Source organism: Clinocottus analis, unplaced genomic scaffold, assembly GCF_023055335.1.
Source record: "Clinocottus analis isolate CAN_PGR_092001 unplaced genomic scaffold, fCliAna1.0.p SCAF_3, whole genome shotgun sequence".
In the NCBI taxonomy this organism is placed as follows: domain Eukaryota; kingdom Metazoa; phylum Chordata; class Actinopteri; order Perciformes; family Cottidae; genus Clinocottus; species Clinocottus analis.
Window position 1 is genome coordinate 14,503,931 of NW_027176042.1, and position 20,558 is coordinate 14,524,488.

At 37.1% G+C, this 20,558-nt stretch overlaps 3 protein-coding genes across 3 annotated transcripts; 2 read left to right on the forward strand and 1 right to left on the reverse strand.

The window, feature by feature from the left end:
* The first annotated feature begins 3,471 nt into the window (after positions 1-3,471).
* Positions 3,472-8,264, forward strand: tgfa (transforming growth factor, alpha). Its single transcript, XM_068595059.1, has 7 exons — positions 3,472-3,527; positions 4,269-4,448; positions 4,715-4,876; positions 6,110-6,224; positions 6,939-7,088; positions 7,262-7,353; positions 7,961-8,264. Exons 1-7 carry the CDS (start codon positions 3,485-3,487, stop codon positions 7,966-7,968), a joined length of 750 nt encoding a protein of 249 aa, XP_068451160.1. The 5' UTR covers positions 3,472-3,484; the 3' UTR covers positions 7,969-8,264.
* A 3,612-nt stretch (positions 8,265-11,876) lies between these two features.
* On the reverse strand, positions 11,877-15,452 carry hdhd3 (haloacid dehalogenase-like hydrolase domain containing 3). The gene is made up of 3 exons (XM_068595190.1): positions 15,189-15,452; positions 13,673-14,007; positions 11,877-13,436 (listed from the first exon to the last, which is right to left on the reverse strand). The coding sequence occupies exons 2-3, from the start codon at positions 14,000-14,002 to the stop codon at positions 13,041-13,043; spliced, it is 726 nt and encodes a 241-aa protein (XP_068451291.1). The 5' UTR covers positions 14,003-14,007; positions 15,189-15,452; the 3' UTR covers positions 11,877-13,040.
* trub2 (TruB pseudouridine (psi) synthase family member 2) lies at positions 15,221-18,584 on the forward strand. Its single transcript, XM_068595189.1, has 8 exons — positions 15,221-15,797; positions 15,978-16,112; positions 16,698-16,772; positions 16,882-16,943; positions 17,027-17,108; positions 17,467-17,539; positions 17,773-17,909; positions 18,022-18,584. Exons 1-8 carry the CDS (start codon positions 15,566-15,568, stop codon positions 18,249-18,251), a joined length of 1,026 nt encoding a protein of 341 aa, XP_068451290.1. The 5' UTR covers positions 15,221-15,565; the 3' UTR covers positions 18,252-18,584.
* Positions 18,585-20,558: the final 1,974 nt, after the last annotated feature.

Genomic DNA, 20,558 nt, shown 5'->3' on the forward strand with positions numbered 1-20,558 from the left:
TATGATATGTAATGATATAACATATGGTAGGAGCTCAGACAGAAAGCAAACTATTAATATGGGAAAAGAAGCATTTACAGAGAAAAATGTTTGGAAAAATAATGGAAAAGATAATTATAGAGAAGATGATATATAAAAAGAAGAGGATTGTTTTCTTCTGACAAGAAAGGGAAAGAAACAATGAATGCATTCATTTGTTTGGAGACATAATAGAAATGATCAAATAAATAAATAATAAAATATGTTCCTTAGTGTTGAGAAAGCATGATATAGGAATAGAGATGTATGATCAAATTAGATAATGAGGAAATAACAGGAAGGATGTTTTAGGATACATCATTGTGTTTGATAGTTATATTCAAATTTAGTTTGAGCAGTGTTATTAACAATGTATAAGATGAAAACTGAACTCCTCGGGTCAGTCTGATCAGCCCAATACCTTTTTTTTTCATTAGAATTGATGAGGTTATCCGATATCAAACAGGGTATCAATCATTTTTTGTCAATGATTTGGCCAAAGGGAAAAGGAAGGAGATTATATCAGTAATCCAAGAAAAGACCCAAGAAGCAGTTAAGGGTGGTTGGGAAATGGTCTTAGTCATGAGGATTTAGGGTTTCTTCGTGAAGAAGATAAATGTACCGATAAGATGAAGAAAAGAGAGGCTGGTGTAAAGATGCATAGAGAAGATAAACACATTTCATTCTCTTGGTGTCATATTTGACACAAAGCTTAGTGTTATATTAATTAAATAAAAATGTGTAAACAATGAATAATTTGTTTCATAAAACTAAAAAAAAAATAAAACTAAAAAGTATAATACATAGTATAATACATAGTAAGGTTATTAAATAAGAAATTAAATAATTGTATGGAAGGAGTATTGAATTTATTTAGCATTGAGATACGACAATATACAGTCTTGATTACATTATCAAAATAATCTGGATTAATAAAGATAATTCAGTTTAGTTTCAGGGAGTAGAGAACTATGGCCCACAAGCCCAGTAGATGGCGCTAACACACCTTTAATGATAAAAGAAGAAGAAGAAGAAGAAGAAGAAGAAGAAGAAGAAGAAGAAGAAGAAGAAGAAGAAGAAGAAGAAGAAGAAGAAGAAGAAGAAGAAGAAGAAGAAGAAGAAGAAGAAGAAGAAGAAGAAGAAGAAGAAGAAGAAGAAGAAGGATGATGATTTAGATAATGCCTTATTATTTACTCAAATGTTGCTCTGAAATAATTAGTACAAAAAAAACTGGGCTTTATTTTTAGTCAGCACATTACTCCCATAAAAATCCCCCAAAAAGAACAAAATAATGTAACGGTAAATATAAAACTACACATTATGAATTTATTGAGTAGTTTCATCCATAATAACATTGTCAGTATGTTTTAATTCTGATTTAAGGCACGTAAATTATGAAATTATTGTAGTTAAGCAAAAAGTACAGTATTTTCCTATTTTGGACTATTGATATAGAAATAGAAAGCATCATGACAAGGCTACTTCAAAATTAAATCATAAAAAAGTAAATGCACTGAATATGAAAACATTTTTGTAACTTTTACAACTCAAGTCAAAAAAATGTGATATCAGTTGTGCAGTATTCTGTGTCTACTTCATACTCAATTAATAACAATTCATATCTAATGTGGAAATCAAACAACATATTTGGAATGTAAGTAAGTGTTTACCTTTTATAATCACTGTCATCTATATATTTATTGTAAAGTTAATAGGAGTCTGCTGATTTGAAAATATTAACAATCCACAATTAAAAGCCAATACTATATTAATATACGGAGCCGTGCAAGTTACTGCAAGTGTTGAGTTTCAAAAAAAATTCTCCATCATTTGTGCAGCCGTTTATTGATACATAAGATAAAACCTTTATTGATTCCACACTTGGGAAACTAAATTGCTACAGCATCCTCAATAGTCGAAGGAGCCAGGAAGACACATTATTGAGGGATAAATACAAATGAGGTAGGATTTTAAAGAAATAGGAGAAGTGTTGGGGGAAGAAAACAGCAGTCATTACGATGTGTTAAAATATCTGACTACCATTGAAATAAAGGACCTGCAGTAAGGCTCCTTCATGCACTGTGGGTGTCGTAGTCCGTTAAAGTCTCTTGAGTATTATTGTTGCAGCCGGTCAGCTTGTTGGGCATTCCAACCTCAGCACCGCTGCATGCAGGGACATACGCTTGTCTGTTAATGGTTAACGAAGGTCAGCCATCAATCATAAAGAAAAACAAATTAGCATCCCTTGTTCTTTTTCATTTTGAATTGTGCTTCAGTGTTGTCACGATACCAATATTGTGACTTTAATACAGTTTTTGTGGAGTTTGCTGTTGGAGGTCTTCTGGAGCAGCTGCATCTCGACAGCTGACTGGAAGAGACTAAACAAACTTGTCAGGAAGGCCAGCAGTGTGCTGGGGTGTCTCCTGGTTATAGTGGAAGTGGTGGGAGACAGGAGGATGATGGCAAAGCTTTCATCCCTGATGAACAACACCTCCTACCATGCAGGACACCCTAGCAGCTCTGCACAGCTCCTTCAGCCACCACCTGGCTGCTTCAGCCCAGGTGTGTGAAGGAGAGGCACCGCAAATCCTTCCTTCCTGCTGCTGTCAGGCTGCACAACCAGCTCCACTCCCAGTCGACCATAAAACACTTCAAACCTGTGCAATATTAAAACTCTGTGCAATTATAGTAGTTATTCTGTGTATATATATATATATATATATATATATATATATATATATATATATATATATATATATATATATATATATATATATATATATACTATATATATGTGTATATAAGTCAGTGTATTTAATTATGTAAATAGATTTATTTTAAAGGAGCAGGAGAATATACATTCTATATGCATATATATATATATATATATATATATATATATATATATATATATATATATATATATATATAAAATATACATGTATATATATACATATATATTTATGTGTATATATAAGGTAGTGTATTTCATTATGTAAATAGATTTATTTTTTTCAAGGAGCAGGAGGACTCACACTCGCTTTCAGATTAAACTACCTTGAATTACATCACCTCATGAATAATAAAAACCAAAGAAGTGGCACATTTACATTTCGGTAATAATGAGATGACACCCCTCCTCCCACCCCTCCCTCCCTGTTTCTAATTGGTCAGCGTCTGACAGGATTACACGGATTTCCTCAATTGAACACTGAAGTTAAACGCTCGGACATCCTGCTAAAGACTCTCCTGCTTTCGGCCAAAAAAAAGAAAGATACAAAACAATCGACCACAATCCAATGTGTGTAAATGACTTCAGTCGAAGGGTCTGTGCTGTGACCACAGGATTAAATGCTTTCTGTGCGGATGGTCGCTGCTGCTGCAACACTAATGTGGTTTCTGAACACACGCCCGCATTTCGGAGAAGCTGCCCGTCAACTTACTTTGGTTTAGACCGCAAATCATCATGATGACTCGTGTTTTCTGGGATACAATTTTTCTCATAAGCGGTGAGTAACTCATTTTGTAAGGAAAATAGCTTCTTTTTTTTAAATTTGTGTCAATGTCATATTCTGAAACATTTCTACACATTTCATTGATTCCTCACTATTGATTGTATTATTTATGAATTCACTGGATGCCTTCTTGATTTGCAGTTACAATTGGTACAATTCTCCTGAATATATTTAATAAATCGATGGTACTCCATATTAATTTGATTAGATGTAGCCTTACGGTGCTTGATGGTGTTTTCTTTATCATCTATGTAATTAAACCAAAGTGTTATGTTGATGGAGTTATGTGTTATGCATTGTTATGGTGTGAAAAAAACAAGGGCAAAATTACCATATTTCTTAAAATTGACAACCAACCTCCCTTCCTGTGTATATGAGTAGGTTTAAATCTCTGTTTGTTATTGCGTGTCTTCACAGGACCTGCCGTGTGTATTTATAGAGCTCTGGTCTCATCCTTTTAGTGAATGCTTGACCCTGTTACTATTGTCGCCTAGTAGTTACTCAATGAAGCATCGATACCACACAAGTCAAATGATAGCTGCAGATTACTGGGTCTAACCATGTTGTTCATCATATCACAGAACATGTGACTCCTGGTTCTCCTTATGTTGTGAGAAAATTATAATACAATAATATTTTATAATACAGTGAGCTCTTTGGTACTTTTGTTATTATATTTCTGCAGGGATTTGTTGTTATTTCTATTCATAACAGCTGTTTTTTCCCGCTCTGCAGGTTCCCTCTTTACATTTGGAGCAGGACCAAGCAGTACAACAATTATGGAAGCCAGCATTTCCATTGATACAAACTCCACTGGCGCACCGAACACAAGCAGCTCTGCAACAACCAGCAGCAGAAGCACGACTACTACAACTATTGCACCCACTACAACAACCTCCATACCTCCAGAGAAAAGTAACTCTAATACTGTCATGTTATGTCAAAAAGCAAGTGAAGGTTTAAGCTTATTGTAAAGCCATCTCCAGCAAAAAAAAAAAAAAGCCTGTATTTCATATTCCCGAAGGCTCTGAAGATCTTGATCTACTCTGATGGCACATTGCTTCCACAGCAGGTGTTCTTAATCTGATGTTATGTTCCTCCAGTGACTTGTTTTCATTTCTATATTTGTTTACATTGGGACCATATCATACGTCGACAGCTGCTCATTCTATCCTCTGCAGGTTTCCTCTTTACATTTGGAGCAGGACCGAGCTTGATGCCGTCCATTGATGCCAACGCCACTGGCGCTCCGAACATTTCAACAAGCAGCTCTGCAACGACCAGCAGCAGAAGCACAACTAGCACAACGACTACTACAACAACTACCATCCATCCAGTTAAAAGTAAGTCCCAGCACAGTCACAGAAAAACAAATATTAGGTTAAAACGCATCCTCATTGCTACCCTTGATCCGCTCTCACTTCAGTGTTGGCTCAACAAGAGTTCTCAACACTGTGAAGCTTCCAGTTGAGCTTCACTGCATCAACACATGCAGACAGTGTGGCACTTACTGATAATTGATCCTTTTCATATGAGTTAGGGCAGAAATTGTGGTAAATTAAAAATTATGGGCAGTATACTCGTCAATATCACAAAAGATGTGCCTGTGAATTATGACCTGAAAGGCATTTTACACGCCATTAAAAGCTGGTTTCTGTCTCAATGTTCCTCTCGTTCCACTGCCAAAATCACATGGAAAGGGAGAGGGCTTGGTAGGCAGATGCCTCAGGGACAACAGAGGGCTTTCACAGTGTCTGAAAGGAGACAATACATGTAGGCTGCAATCCAAAAGCCCATTTACCGTTGGAATGGAGTGTGTGACGAAGGCTGTAATGCAGCTATCTGTTTGCATGTTCATCCTCCTTCCCACCCTGAATGCAACACTGTGCATCTGTTTCCTCTGCTCAGGGAACACTGACTTTGGTTTGCGTCCCTTATGCAGGAATTTGTCTGACTGTACAGCTTACGTGAAAGAAATGTCTTGTTTTTCTTTCTGGGTGTTTCTTTAATCGGAAATGATTGTTCTGTTGTTTTGTCAGAATGAAAACTGAGATAGCCGAGTCAGGTTTTAATTTCTGGCAAAGTGATATGCGCAACAATAAGGGTTGATTGACACAAGTTTTTGTTTGTAGCGTCTCACCAGCACTTTTCTTGACTGTAATTGTCCCTCCCAGGTACAGTGAGAGATGTAAGTTTCCACAAACCCACACGCAACTGGTAACAAAAGGCTTCAGTCTACCGCTGGTGGTGTGGGTATCAGCTTTAGGATTTAGTACATGTCGTTGTCTCAGGTCTCTGCAGGCTTAGGTTATTTTTAGATGTATGATATTCACCTGTGTTATATTTAGTTTTCTGGCTAGATTATATTCGATAATGCAATTCATGCTCTGGAGAAGTACTTGGTTGATGGTTTAAAAACATGTTCTAGTTGTAGTTAACAACTGAACTGTCATTTCCTGTAAGTCACCTACTTATTAGTAGATAGTTTCAGTGGGAACGATTAGTGATTCATGGTCTTTTAAAAGCCTACATATGTCTCTAACATGTCAACAATATCTTCTCTTCCAACCTCACAGAGTTTGTGGCCGCGGCTGTTCGGTCTCATTTTGATGACTGTCCAGACTCCCATCGCCATTTCTGCTTCCACGGCACATGCCGCTTCCTGATATTAGAGGAGACACCTGCATGTGTGTAAGTCATAACTGTCTTAAATATAAAATGCCAACAGTGTTGAGTGTTGTCATTCACTTGACGTGAAAGCTGATAGATTAAACTCAGCAGCTGCTATTGGTGAACCTGCTCTTGGAATGAAATCTGAGAGAATACACCGTAAAGTTATAGTAATGGCATCATTTCACATACGTGAAAGAATATTTTCCCCTCATTTTTTCATTTCCATTACAATTATATATTTGTTTTTTGTTATTTTAGCGTTTTAAAGGTCTGGATTTTGCTGAGCAGTCTTACAAAAGAGACATTAGTGAGATTTTGTAACTCGTGCCAGAAGGCTGTAATTGTGTTAAATGCGGTCTCCATGTTTCTGGAGAAGCAAGAGAAAAAATTAATCATGGACACCTCCTTTCACAAGTCATTGTTTTATTTTCTAAATGATTCATTCAGAGATCAGGAACCGTATGACATCACATCTATGGTTTAATAGGTTCAACAGACTCCTTAAATCATTGCAATATATTTAGTCTTCGTTAAAAACAGATGACTGTTGTCATAAATATATAATTCATATCGAGACATTTATGGCCCAAGTTAACTTGCAGTGTCCTTGTGTGAACCTGCTCCCCTTGGTTTTTCACTGGACTTTTGTATCTGTGGCTCTTTTATTTAGTCATTTTTTAAAATTTGACTGATACTTTGCTGGTCAAATGTTATTTTTCCTCCTTGTTGCAGGTGTCATCAAGGCTTTATGGGGATGAGGTGTGAGCATGCAGACCTGCTTGCTGTTGTAGCAACTAATCACAGACAACATACTCTTGCCACACTGCTGGTGTTGTGTGTGATTGGGTGTGTTCTCATCATGCTGTTGTGTACACTTTTACAGTGAGTAACAGTTTGCGTCATATCTTTATATTTTGCCAAATATAATCCATGCTTGCTAGGATCATGGCTGATACACTGTTTGTGTTAAGGAACAGTCATGCAACAATATGAGACAAAAATATTTTTCATCTGAAGGATGAAGTGATGACGTTTGTGAGTCTTCTCTTGTGCAGCTGCTGGTGGAGGCAGGACTGTCGCCGGCGGAACCACGCACATTACTACATCCCAGAGAAGCACGTAGCATCCTGCTATCCTTCTGAGAGTGGTACTATATTTATGATACACACATTAAGGTTTAAGGCTAGTTTATAGTTTACCGGTTGTCAGGAAATCTCACAGGAAAAATCTAAAATTATGTCTCAATATTTTTCAACTTCCCTGGTCTTTTTCTCAGTGCCAAAACCATTTGATCCCAATGGATGTGTAACTCTTAAGAAACAGGTTACAAATATATTGTTTTGTTATTTTAAAAAAAAGCTTTACTTCAAACACTACTCAAACAGTCGTAAATCGTGCATGTGTTAGAGACTATTTTTAGCTGTGGATTAAACCCCAAGTGATGTGCTAGTGACTATTTACAGCAGAAGGGCGATACATGTTGGATTTACTGAAAAAAAACTACACTGCACATTTTTCATAATCATGATGAAGGAATGTGTAACAACGCTAGTGTAATTTCAGAGCTAATTTATGTGTTTTCTTAATGTTTGGAGAACTAATGAAGCTCTATGGCACAGAGGAATTGGCTATACAGAGACGGATGATATTTGTTGACAATAATAGAAATCTATAATACTGTCAGCCCTGTTCTTAAAAGGCTTTGTAGTCCTTACGGAAAACCACAAAATCCCTTTTTATTATTTCCCTTTCAGTGGTTTGAAAAGACTTCTTGCTGGAACATGAGCTGTTGCATCATGGCGTGTTTATTTTGACTCATCATTGCAGCCCACAACTCATCAGGATTGCATCCAAAGAGGTACACGTGTTCAGATCAAGCAGACTTGGCAAATGGCGAAGAAACATTATGGTCAATGTGGCTACGGTAGGCCTGCTGGTTAAATCTTCCATGACATTTATTTTTTTCACCAACTGGGGACTGTCGACCTAAAGCACCGTGGGGACATGTTTACTTCACTCTGTGATTCGGTGGAAACACACAGAACTGCAACAGTTTGACTGAAGCTCTGAGACAGAAGCTGCCTCTAAATCCTCCACAGGAAGAGCTCTGTGTGTCCTGATTATTGGTTATGGCTGGCCTGGAAGACGCAAGAAACACTATCTGAGGCCATGAATCATCCTGCGTGGTCTGTGGGACAACAATCGTTCATTTAAGTCGGAAGACCCCAATTCCTATTTTGTCTTTTAATAACTTAAATCACTTTCAATCAGAACTCTACAAGCACACAGAACATTTCTAAAAAGAAAAATGATGGTGGGTTTAAACTGATGCTTTAAACAAGTTTTAGTGTCTGTTTTTAAAGAAGGAACTCACTCTTCACGTTACAGGAGTAGGAATTGTTATATGGACGGATTGGATCACAATCCATGCACTCAGTCAATAATTAAACTCACACAACTTAAAATTATTCCAATATGGTTTTGATTCTATGATGACTCCAGTGTTGCTACTGAAGCTGAAATATGTGTCAATTTAATTGTTTTATTCCTGAGCTGTATTTGAACGTGTTCATGCATCAGAGGTATTTTGATTTGCAAGCTATAACTGTATCGACACATTCACATTATTCCACAGTTCTAATGTATTTCACTTTTCACTTTTCTGCAAGCTATGCTCAATGTTCGTACAAAAACTGCACTTATTGTATAATGCAGACACTTGAAAAGTGTCCACATAATGAGAGATGCCAAATACACTTTCCAACTTTGCCTGAATGAGCACTGAAGGGAAGAGGCAGACAGTTTGTACACATCCACTGAAGCATGCGTGCTCTAAAATCACAGTTTATATTTTTAAAGAGCACAAAACACCTTTTTCAATTTAAAGAGTGGTGTGTTATAGCATTGCGTCTGCTTTGAATTTAAAGACTTTTAAAGAAAAGCGCCTCTGAGGTTTAATTTAAAACGTATATTTAATAATAATTAATAAACGTAATAATAATCTGTGAGGGAATACAAAATAATTAATAAAAATTGACTGGGATACAAAGTGTGCATGTGCTTTTTGAGATGAGACGGAACAAAAAAAGATGTAAAATGATTGTGATGGTATTTATATGCCAAAAAGACTCAAAGGGGTGATACACTTGTCTTTGTTTACAGTATGTGAGGATATTTAGATTCAGGATATGTTTTTGTTTGCTCTTATGTGTAAATATCTTGAAGAAACTAAAAAATGAAATGTGTGTGTGTATATGTATATATATATATATATATATATATATATATATATATATATATATATATATATATATATATATATATATATATATATATATATATATATATATATATATATAGGTTGATCTTCTCATGCATTAACCTTTTATTTTGCCAGATTTATGTTTTCACAGGTGGAAAGCCTTTACTATTTGTTTTCCAATAAGAAATTAAAAATGAAAGTGCATATGTGTGCATATTTTTTATTTATTCATGTGCGTATTAACTGCTGCTCTCTCTCTGTCACCAGATTCATTGCTTGACCTTCTTTTCACTTCTAAGGCTCTTTTCTTTTTTCTCTCTCTCCCTTCAAATACCCCGATTTTCTGTCTCTCTGCTCCTCTATTTTTCTCTTTCACTGAATATTTCAAGACACAGAAATGGCAACTCTGAACCTGGGGCACAACTGCAACAAAGAGCTGAACTCTTGAGTGCTTTTATAGCTGAAGGAAATGTTTTTATGTCTTCCGTATTGCCATTCGGTTTATGTATTTGTCTTTTTGAGTTAACAGAATCTACACCTATTCATATTAAAGCCTTTGTTCAACGTGCAGGACGGCGCAACATACATCTTGTTTTTTAAAATGTCCATTGTATGTCATTTGGTTGAGAACTTCCCTCTGGACATGCTGCATCTCCTCTGCGCCTTCCCTTTCGCTCTCTGCACGAGGAGCTTCGATTTGATTTACAATCTCATTATGTCTGCAATAGGATTTCTGTGGAGCTCTTCAGAGCCGTCTGGCTGAGCTACTAAACCAGCTTTGAATTAAGCAGCTCTTGTGGGCGCTTCCCTAAAGATCCACAATAGCCTTTAACATACAAAGAAGAGCAAGGGGAAACAAATTAAATCAACCGGGGAATTAAAGCAAAGAAAAATCAAAGACTTCAAATCAAAACACAATAAACTGTGTTGATTCACATTTCGTGACACGCAGTGGAAGGATGTGTTGTCAACATCAGGAAATTCTCTTGAACCCTTTAAATCTGATTTGGACACGAGTCAATCCCTATTTCCCATAAGTGGCTGGAGCTCTGCTTTGAATTGCAATGGCATTTTGGTATTTTTCCTTTGCTTCCTCTGTCCCTTCTGATCCTCAGCCCAACATTCCCAGTATCTGGCTCTGACCAGATGGTTTGAAATAAGAGTATTTACAAAGGTATTAGGGCTAAGCAAGCTTGCCTTGTTCTCTCTGCTACTAAGCACTGACACGAATCATGACAAAAGCTCAGAACTTGAGTTAAAGAGTCAGTTCACCCAAATTGCATGCAAAGGTCATTTTGCACTAGGAGCTGATCCTCGAGAGCAGCTGAACTTACTTCATCCATCTGTATTACATGCAGCAGGATTCTTTTTGTCATTTCTATTCATGATGGCTGAAGTTTGCATATGATTACAGAGTTTTACATCCACTTAATTTTTTGTTTTCTCTACTTAATATGAGGCTTCAGCAATCCGAATGAGACAAATCAGGTTGGTATTGTCCACAGTTCCAGCTTTTGGAGAACAAACTTCCCTCTTCGTGTTTCCGCTGGACAGTGTTTACTTGTTGAGTGGCTGTTGAGAGGAATTTTATTAAAAAAAATAGTTTGACTACCTCAGGCAGCTAAAGCCTTATTTAGCGAGAGCTGACCTGTATTCTATTATTTTGTATAAAGAACGAATACTGAACATTGTCCACCATTATCTACAGTGGAGGGGACCTTTTCAGGGCCGGTATGGATGAACATTTATATTAGCCAATAATAATATATTATTTTAAGACTGATGTAAAACTTTTTTTTTTATAGTGAACTTGTTCAAGTTGATTTCACACTATAGTTTTAAAACACCAAATATGACAACCTCCCTGTTCCTTTGTGCATGGGATAAGGAATGTACAAGCAAACAGGGTGGAGATATTTAATATCACTGATAAAAAAAATATTAATTTTCATTTTTGATAAAAAAAAGTGCAAAATAATCTTTTCTCGAGACCTTTCATGGAAAAGTGGACAATTCTGCCACCACAAAGGCCTCATGAACCGCACCAGTCAATGTTAATTATGAAAGGATGAAGACAGATGGGTGACAAATGAAGTGCTAATCATGCAATTACAACATCCACATTTTTATCTCTCTCTAGCCCTCTCATTTGCTGTTACCTCTCCACTAAAACAACTTAAGAATAACAACCAAAGGCCCTGAATAAGTTAGAAGACCATCAAACAAATGCATCCACACAGGAAATTCCACCTGTTCCCTTAAGAGGTGTCTCTACAAAGCAGAACAATGTTATTCAGAGTGAGCAATGTTGAAACATGTCTGACCTGATCAGTCGTCTCTTTTCAGGGCAACACATGTAGCACGAGGAGTAATTTCATTAAAATATATTAGCACAGAAGATTGTAGTGTTTTTAAATATCCACTTTGTCCCTTTATTGTTGTCATCAAATGAAAACAAGCAAAGGGTCAGTTCAAAGAAAAACTCGACAACTAATTGATAGGCATGGCTCTCATTTTTTTTTTTTTTACAGTCAAAGCACATTATCAGTACACACAGTTTTTATATTACATCCCATTTTTTTCTTTTCTGTAAATATATGTTGCATTTGATTGACAACATTGAGAATAAGGAGTTATGGATCAATATAACGAGGCTATCATGTGACAATGACAGGTGTGTGTGTGTGGGTGTGTGTGTGTGAACTCACTGTAAAGAGAATAGAGAGCGAGAAAGCCGACTGGTATTGAAAATAAGTATTTGATCAGTTTTAAATATTCATGATGAACAAATGTGCATCGCTAAATCTATATTCTTGACAATAGTAGCCATGCAGGGGTATTTAATTAGAGCTCTAGAGTGATTGAGAGCCCACTCAGGTCAACATGACTTCATCCCAGAAATTAGTTCAGAAACTAAACCAGTCAGGCTAAGTAGCTTTTGAGTCCATGGCCAAATCCCAGTGTCCCCTCTCAGGCCTCAACCCTGAACCATCATGGACTCACTGACCTGTTAAGTGATTGACAGGCTGCAAGGACCTGAAATGGTGTAACTCTGACTGAGACAGTGCTTTGCATATTGTGGGTATTTATTTTATACTTTTTACTCCCTAAATTTTAAAGTCTACCAGGCTTTTTCCTCACAAGATGAGAAGTAGTTTCAAATAATCGACTTACTTGTCGAAGGTTAATAAATGTAAATCAGATTAATATAATCTCTCCTCGCATTCCTCTGACTTCCTGTCTGTTTATAATTTCATCTCTAATCCTTAATGTTGTCAAGGCTGAACACCCACGTGCCGTCCGCTTTGTTTACCTTTTTTTTTTTTACGTCGCCATGCTTCCACTGGTAATTGTGTTTAACGTCTGAAATGTGGGTAATTCCCTTATCTGCAGCTCATGCTAACTAAAAGAAAGGGTTTATAAAGGGCTCAAAATGTCTGCCAGAGAGCTCTCAAACACTCGACAATTTGACAGTGGGACAGCCCTGAACCCTTACAGACTTTGTTGGAGCACACCTCAAAGTCTGAGTCCCTGATAGTGGGGATTAGGATTGGGCCAATGACTCTTTGGCATTAGTGCATGTGCTGCTGAAGCAGTGATGGTAGCTCCTCCAGGGAGCGGAGCCGATGCTCCTTAGGAACGTCAGGTTGGTTATGCTTGTTGTGTCTGTCTAAAAGGAACCCGTGGATGCCCACAGACCTGGAGGCGAGGTAATCGTTCACATAGTGGTCCCCAATATGAGCTACATTAGCAGCCACTACTCCGCATTTCTGCAGTGCTTGATCAAAGATGGCTGGACTCGGCTTTGCTACACCTGCTTTCTCTGATGTAATCAAAAACCTGAAGTGAGATAGCAGGCCACAAACACGTAAAATCTCTTCTAGGCGGCTGTCAAAGTTTGATACCACACCCAGCTTCAGTCCGAGAGAAGTACATCTCTCCAGGGTCTTTTTTGAGTCTGGAAATACCTAAAATAAAGAGACAACACATAATTGTAAGTTTACATTTGCTGTGCTTCTTCATTCACTGCAGTAAACATTAATATAAAAAGCAAACATTGGTAGTAATGCACAAAAAAAAGCTTTACAAAAAGACAATTTTAAACAATTGTTTGACAATTACTGTAATCTTAAATAAGTTGTTAGTTATCATTACTTCATTATCATTTATTTTATGTGTATGCCGCATGTCATCTGTAATTTACCTTCCAGTTCTCTGCATTGCAGAAGTTATGATACAAGTTGTGAGCCATTGTATTTAGCAGGGCTGGGTCCTTTACCCTGCACTGGCAGAAAGTGTCCCGCACCACCATCATCCACCAAGACCGTCCATCCAAGCCCTGACTGATGCCATAGTTTGGATATCTGCTGCAATGATGTCGATATGCCTGGAGGAAAGCAGCTTCAACCTCCACAGGACTGAGGTTCAAGCCCACTCGTTCAGCCTCTTTGCAATACTGCTCTCCCACAGATGCACGCACCTTCAGCAGGGTGTCTTTTACATCCCATAGCACCCAGCGCAGAGTAGCTCGCATTACAGCTGGAGAGGTAAGACCACAGACTTGATTAGTGTCAAAGCAAAAACAAATCAAATGACTCCTCACCAGTTTGTTTTGATGGAAGCGATTCAGATACAAGCCTGTGTGTAGAATTGTTGAGTAGTCAATTGTCATTTTAGACTTTCTAGTGTTAATTAAATTCTACATAGTTAAGTATAATGATCTCAATTTAACAAGTATTGCACCTGAGACCCTTTTCAAAGCTGACACTACATTAAGTACCAATACAAATTATAAAGGTGTAAGTTGTCCTTCCATAAAATGTACTATATAATCAGGTATTTGAAAGTGATGCTAAACAAAATTGTCTAACTGTCGTAATTGTACTTTGATGAAACATCAATGCTGGTGTTAATATTGACATTTCAAACCAAAATCATTGGATAAATTGGCATTTCATGGGTGGAAAATGGCTCAACACGCCATCTACTGTTTTGAATTAACCTTGAACCTTTCATAGCCAAAGCTGACATAGAGTTGACCGGTTGGGACTTATTTATGTCATGTCATGTATTAAAAGGTCAGGAGATGTCACTGAGAAACTCCACACCTCGTCTTATCCCATTATTCTTTTCCCCATTTACTGTGGTCAATGCTCAAACCTGGAGTTGGACATCACGTGAAAACACCTGCGTATCTGGAGCATTTATTTTTTAGTGGTTTTAAGGATGGCTGTTTAAACCAGGTATCCTAGTATTATTAGTCTAATGGTGAACCACCACCCTGAAAATGAAGCAGCTGCAAATAATTCAGCTACCACATGATTTATACGCGTGTTGTTTTACTAGCCTTTTACCCCTACTTACTCCTGCTCTGGTTTGAATGGAAATGTCTTGCTGTTGTGACTATACTGACAGTGAACTATGCAACCCTGTGCTATGCAGACGTAACAGGACGTCACAGGTTCATTGTTAAACACACGTTGGTGCTACGACCTGGTTACAACTTCGGACTAGAATACAAAATATCGCACCTATTTACGTTACGTAAAATGTATCGTTAACGTTAACGCTACTATCGCAAGCTCACATTTTATTCGTTACGGGAGACAGTGTTGCTACTTGTCGGCCTTTGTTTGCAGAGTTAGCCGTCAGAAAGGTAACATTACTCAAGTAAACACACTACGAAGGATTTGAGGATTAATACGTAGCGTTAAAGTTACCGAAGTCAAATCTTCAGAGCTGTCAACGGTTGTGTCGTAAACCTGCGTCCTCGCGAGCCGGTTGTCTTCTTCTTCGCTGGTTTTCTTTACGACAGCTCCTGTTACCGTCGTCTGCAGTGGTATAAAGTTTAAGCTCTTTCAGTGTTCATTCCCCAGTTTATTTTCCTATAATACCTCCCAAAAAATTGTCAATTAATTTATTCCTCTCCTATTTCCAACCAAAATTATATTGCCGCTAGTTGTTATCCTGGTGATTCCGATTGCTTTAGTGTGCCTTTATACATCCAGGACAGCAGGCGGCAGTATGTTCAAAAAAGAAGCCATCAAAACGTAAATCTACCAAAGACGTTAATGCGCATGTGCGAAGGTTACTGCGCATGCTTTCAAGTGGAGCAAAATCAACCGAAAACAAACTTTTACCCGTAATAAGTCTCAAGAGAAGTAACCTTACATCGTTTAAGAAAAGGGGACGACCGTATGTCACTGACGTAATGGGTACTCCAGCTATTCGGATGTTTCGTGGGTTAGAGGGTCTGTTTTGTGTGTACAAACCTTCTGGTGTCCACTGGAAACTCGTTCGTGATAGCATTGAGACAAGTCTTCTTAAAGGTGAGGACAACATATCTTGAAATCGTATCAAACACTTGCAATTATATTTCTTTGTCTGCTGTGAGGCATGCTACCGTTAATGTGTAGATTAACATTTAACAAAAGACACTCAGGATGATCTGTAACCTTGGATTATGTATAAATCACTGTATCTCGACCTCTGCTTATGTTTTCTTGCAGGTTTAAATGATACACCGTGTCAGCCACTTCCTCAACGGGTCCGCTTCTTGACGCAACCAGTCAGTAAGACTGAAGCATCCAAGGGACTCACACTGACTGCCACCTCCGTGCAAGTACTGTCCAAGCATCCTCTGGGTATGTGTGTAGTTTCATCTCTTGGGTCACCTGCTTATTGTCCAAACACACACGTCTTCTCATCTAATGCTGTCGGCCCTCAAAATTTAAATAATTACATTACAAAAACAAAAGAAATGCACTCATACATAGAATTTAAACTGTTTAGTTTATTGACTCACTCAAGTAATGTGTTTTTTAGTAATACAAAATCATGACTTGGTTTATATTATCTTGTCTCGTGAGCCAACATCACTGTCATTTTTACAATGTTTTAGTAGCCAAACAACAAGAACACTCCCTCCTCCTAAATTGAGGACAACACTTTTGTTCAATTGTTAACAATACTGGTTGAACAAGGGGCCAAGTCAAATTAAAATTACAATATTGTTTATCAAGGACATTACTTGTTTGTTTTTTTGTTCTCACACATGTTGCACATTAGTTACTATTGTGAAACTGAAATGTAGTTTTTACTAATGCCACTAGCACTCTTGTTTATGTTTTGCCGCTAAATTATTTAGATTCATAAACTAACTGATGCCACGTTTTGTGCAGATTGACTGTATGAAAGTGAATAAAATGTGTTTCCTGTGTGTGTTTTAGTGACTGGACCTGAATTCCAGCATGTTAAAGTAGGAGTGGGACATCGCCTGGATGCTTTCTCTTCTGGTGTTCTGGGTACGATTTTACAGCTGATTGCAAGAGAAAACACTTTTTTTTTCAGACTATGTTGTATTTAATTTACAAAGTCTTTTAAAATATTCATATCATTTTGTATACCTTTTAGTTCTTGCTGTCGGGAATGGAAACAAAGCTTTAAATGATTTCTACAGAACACGAGTCACAAGGGTAATTTAACATGTTTGCTGGTTTTACATCAGATGCAATGAAAATACATTATACACATGTTTAATGCTGTTTGGATGTTACAGGATTACACTTTGGAGGGTGAATTTGGGACAGCAACAAATGATTTCTCTCACAAAGGCAAAGTTGTGGAAAGATCCACATACGGTATGATAGCTTACTTTTTTCCTGTATTTGTTTAGTTTCAACAATTGATTCTGTTCATAAAACACTGTTTTAGATCATCACAATTGAGATAAAGTATTGTTACTAAAGTAACATTTAGTTAGCTAACTACTGCTATTCAATCATATTTTGTCATAGTCATTTGCTCTGTTATATTGTTCCTGTAAATTCATTATTTTCTGTCGGTGTATATCTAGCATGTAAGTCGTTGCTACATTTACATCCTTCAAATGGAGGACACTTAATTTATTTATTGTTGGCTAAACACAGCTTAAGCTCACTTTATCAGTTAATGTTCCTTTTACTGTTTCTCACCCTTAAATGTTGTTGTGTTCAATAGGTCACATCACACAGGATAAGCTGGACAGAGTCTTGGCGATGTTAGAGGGAGCCAATCAGAAGGCTTTATTAATGTAACTAAATCTGATTATTTTTAACATTTCTATAAACATACACTTTATGAAATATTTTTTGCTCTTAAATTCCTTCATATTCAAGTGTTTTTTTCTGTGTGTGTTACTTTTAAATGAGAATCCAAGCACATACGATCAGTCCATAAAGTTATTTTAGCAGATTCACAGTAAGGTGCTTAATTATTATTTGTATACAGACAGATGACTAGATGTGTTTAATTTTTTGTATCCAGGTATTCCAACGTCGACATGCGCTCACAGGAAGCCTATGAGATGGCTGTGCACGGTTTACTGGGTCCAGACGGGAAATCACAACCTATTTTAACAGGCTTACGTTGCGTTCGATTTCAGCCCCCAAACTTCACTTTAGGTAAATCATTTTCAATTAAACACATTGGAAACCTTGCTTCAAAATTTAAAGTATGAAAATGATCAGGACTACTTACTAATTTTTTTCTTCCTTTCATTCTCTCTTCTTGCAGAGGTGCAGTGTTTAAATGAAACTCAAATATATTTGCGCAAAGTTGTGCATGAGATAGGACTCGAGCTGCGCAGCACAGCAGCCTGTAAAGGAGTGAGACGAACCAGAGACGGACCCTTCACTCTGCAGGATGCTTTAATCCGTCACCACTGGACCGCTTCGGATGTTGCACAGGCCGTCAGACAATATCACTCTCAAAAAAAAAATTTCACACACAGATCAAGAACCTAGCTTTTCAGCCATTAGAAGGGAATGCAGCAGTAGGTGCAGTTAAATAATTTGTTGCTGTGAGGAACAGTTAATACAATTCACAGAACAGCTCTACAGAGACTCTTAAGAGCCTGAACTTTAGTTGGAAACGAGACGTGAAAGAACATAGATCCTCATTATTTATTTTTTCAGTTTAAGATGCATCCATAAAGACACTTCCTGCATCTCATAAATGAATATTCCTTTATTATGCAGGTTCAGTGTTACAATGTTGTGCATGTAATATTAACCTAATCCTAAAATCACATTATGACTGTTTGTTTTTTATAAAATAAAAACATAATTTAACCAACATTTTCAAGAAATCTATTTCAGCATGCACCATGTCTTAACCCATTTCAAAGGTTTTCTAGTAACAATGCATTTTATATGTCTATAATTTCCCCATAACTTTTAGGTTGTTTCCTGGAAAGAACTTGAACTGAAATGTATGAATTTAGTAATTTCTTGGGGACCGGGATGATCAAGGAGCGCTTGAAGCAAGAGGGCACTTCACATAGCTCCAGTGATCGGTTAAAGATCAGCGTGAAGATGGGGGCCAGCTGGTCAGCACAGACTTTCAGGCAGGAGGGGATACGCCGTCTGTGCCCGGAGCCTTCCTGATCTTTTGTCTGTGGAAGAGCCGACTCACGTCCTCTTCGCAGATCCTCAGTGCCGCAGGGGGGATGGGTGGGAGAGGTGAGGTGAGGAGGAGGCAGAGATTGGAGGTGGTTGTTTGATGATGGGGTAGATGGGCAGGGTGAAAGTGGGCTTGTCAAACCTGCAATAGAACCCATTCAGGACGTTGGCCAGTTGTTGATTGTCCTCGGTGGGTAGGATGGTCTCTTGTAGTTGGTGAGTGCTTCCAGGCCTCTCCAAACTGACGAGGGGTCAGGCAACTAAGTTCTGCCGATGAAGGTTTTATTTTGGTTTTCTGGTAAGAATAAACTTGATGGACTTCACCACAGGACATTGTCTTTAATTATACGCGTCAGGAACAAACATCATGCGAGCAGCCAAGTAGTGCCTTAGGTTAAACAATGAGGGCAATACAAGGCATGATATGAGAACAATTTAATATGAGGCATTAAGTCACAGGCAGGCAAATACACAAACATAATACAACATAATTTAAATGTATGTTTAAAGCCTGGTGGTATTTTACTACCACTGTCTAATTATAGATGTGTGAAATGTATTTTTGATAATCTGGCAGCTCTGTGACAACTGCAATGATATCAACGCTACTTATTTAGAACAAGTAGAAAACAAATCAAAAGAAACTTCATGTAATTATTGTGTTATATTACATATAATGTATTTTTTAAGAAATACTCAATGAGGTAACACATTTTGTAATTTCCATTTTGTAATTTCACTGTTTAAGGTACAAACATACTTTAGTGGCTAAAATACCCGATGGCTATTAGTTACTGTTTCTTAATTAATTAATTTGTTTAACCACTCTTGGACGGAAAAAACAACGAGTCTACGCGTGTATGCATTTCAACAACGGTAGAAAAACAGTGTTTCGCTCCGTTCTTTACTGAATTCTTGTCACAAAGTAAAAAAGGTCCGACAGTGTACAATACGTGAGCTCAGACGTCACAATTTATCTATGAATATTCTAATTAATGCATGTGCAAAACATATTCTAACTTAAAAGCAAAATAAAATACAATTATGCAATCACTATAATATGAATCTAAATAATATAATATAAACATCTGAGTCTAAATTACTGTTAAAATTATAATATGGAAATTGGCACTAACACATACTTCATACACATGTTGCGAAAGAAACATTTTGAATTTCCATAAAGAAAAGAAATTGTTTGAACCCCCATGATATTCTCTTTGTTGAAACTTATTTTTCAAACATAAGGAGAGAAAGTGCTGAAAGTTAAGTTTCTCAGTGTGAATCTTTAAAGGCAACTACCTCAGTCTGAACAATCAGTCTAACAAGATAAAACACAAATTATTTTAAAAAAAATATCATTATTCATTCTGTAATAACTATTTGCTGGATCATTGAACACAATGTTCATTGACCAGCCGCTAAAGAGAGACCACCAAGCCATAGTATAGTAAACATATCAGAACATATCAAGCTCATCTGTAAATGTTCCATTTAATATATTGTATGGCACTACAGTATCTTACACTTAAATTCTTCAACAATATACTGTAAATATTTTGTTATCCAAGTACCCTCTGACCAGTGTAAACCATTTTTTTGGGAAAAACAAGATAATGGATAAAATAGCAATAATAATATAAATTGTTC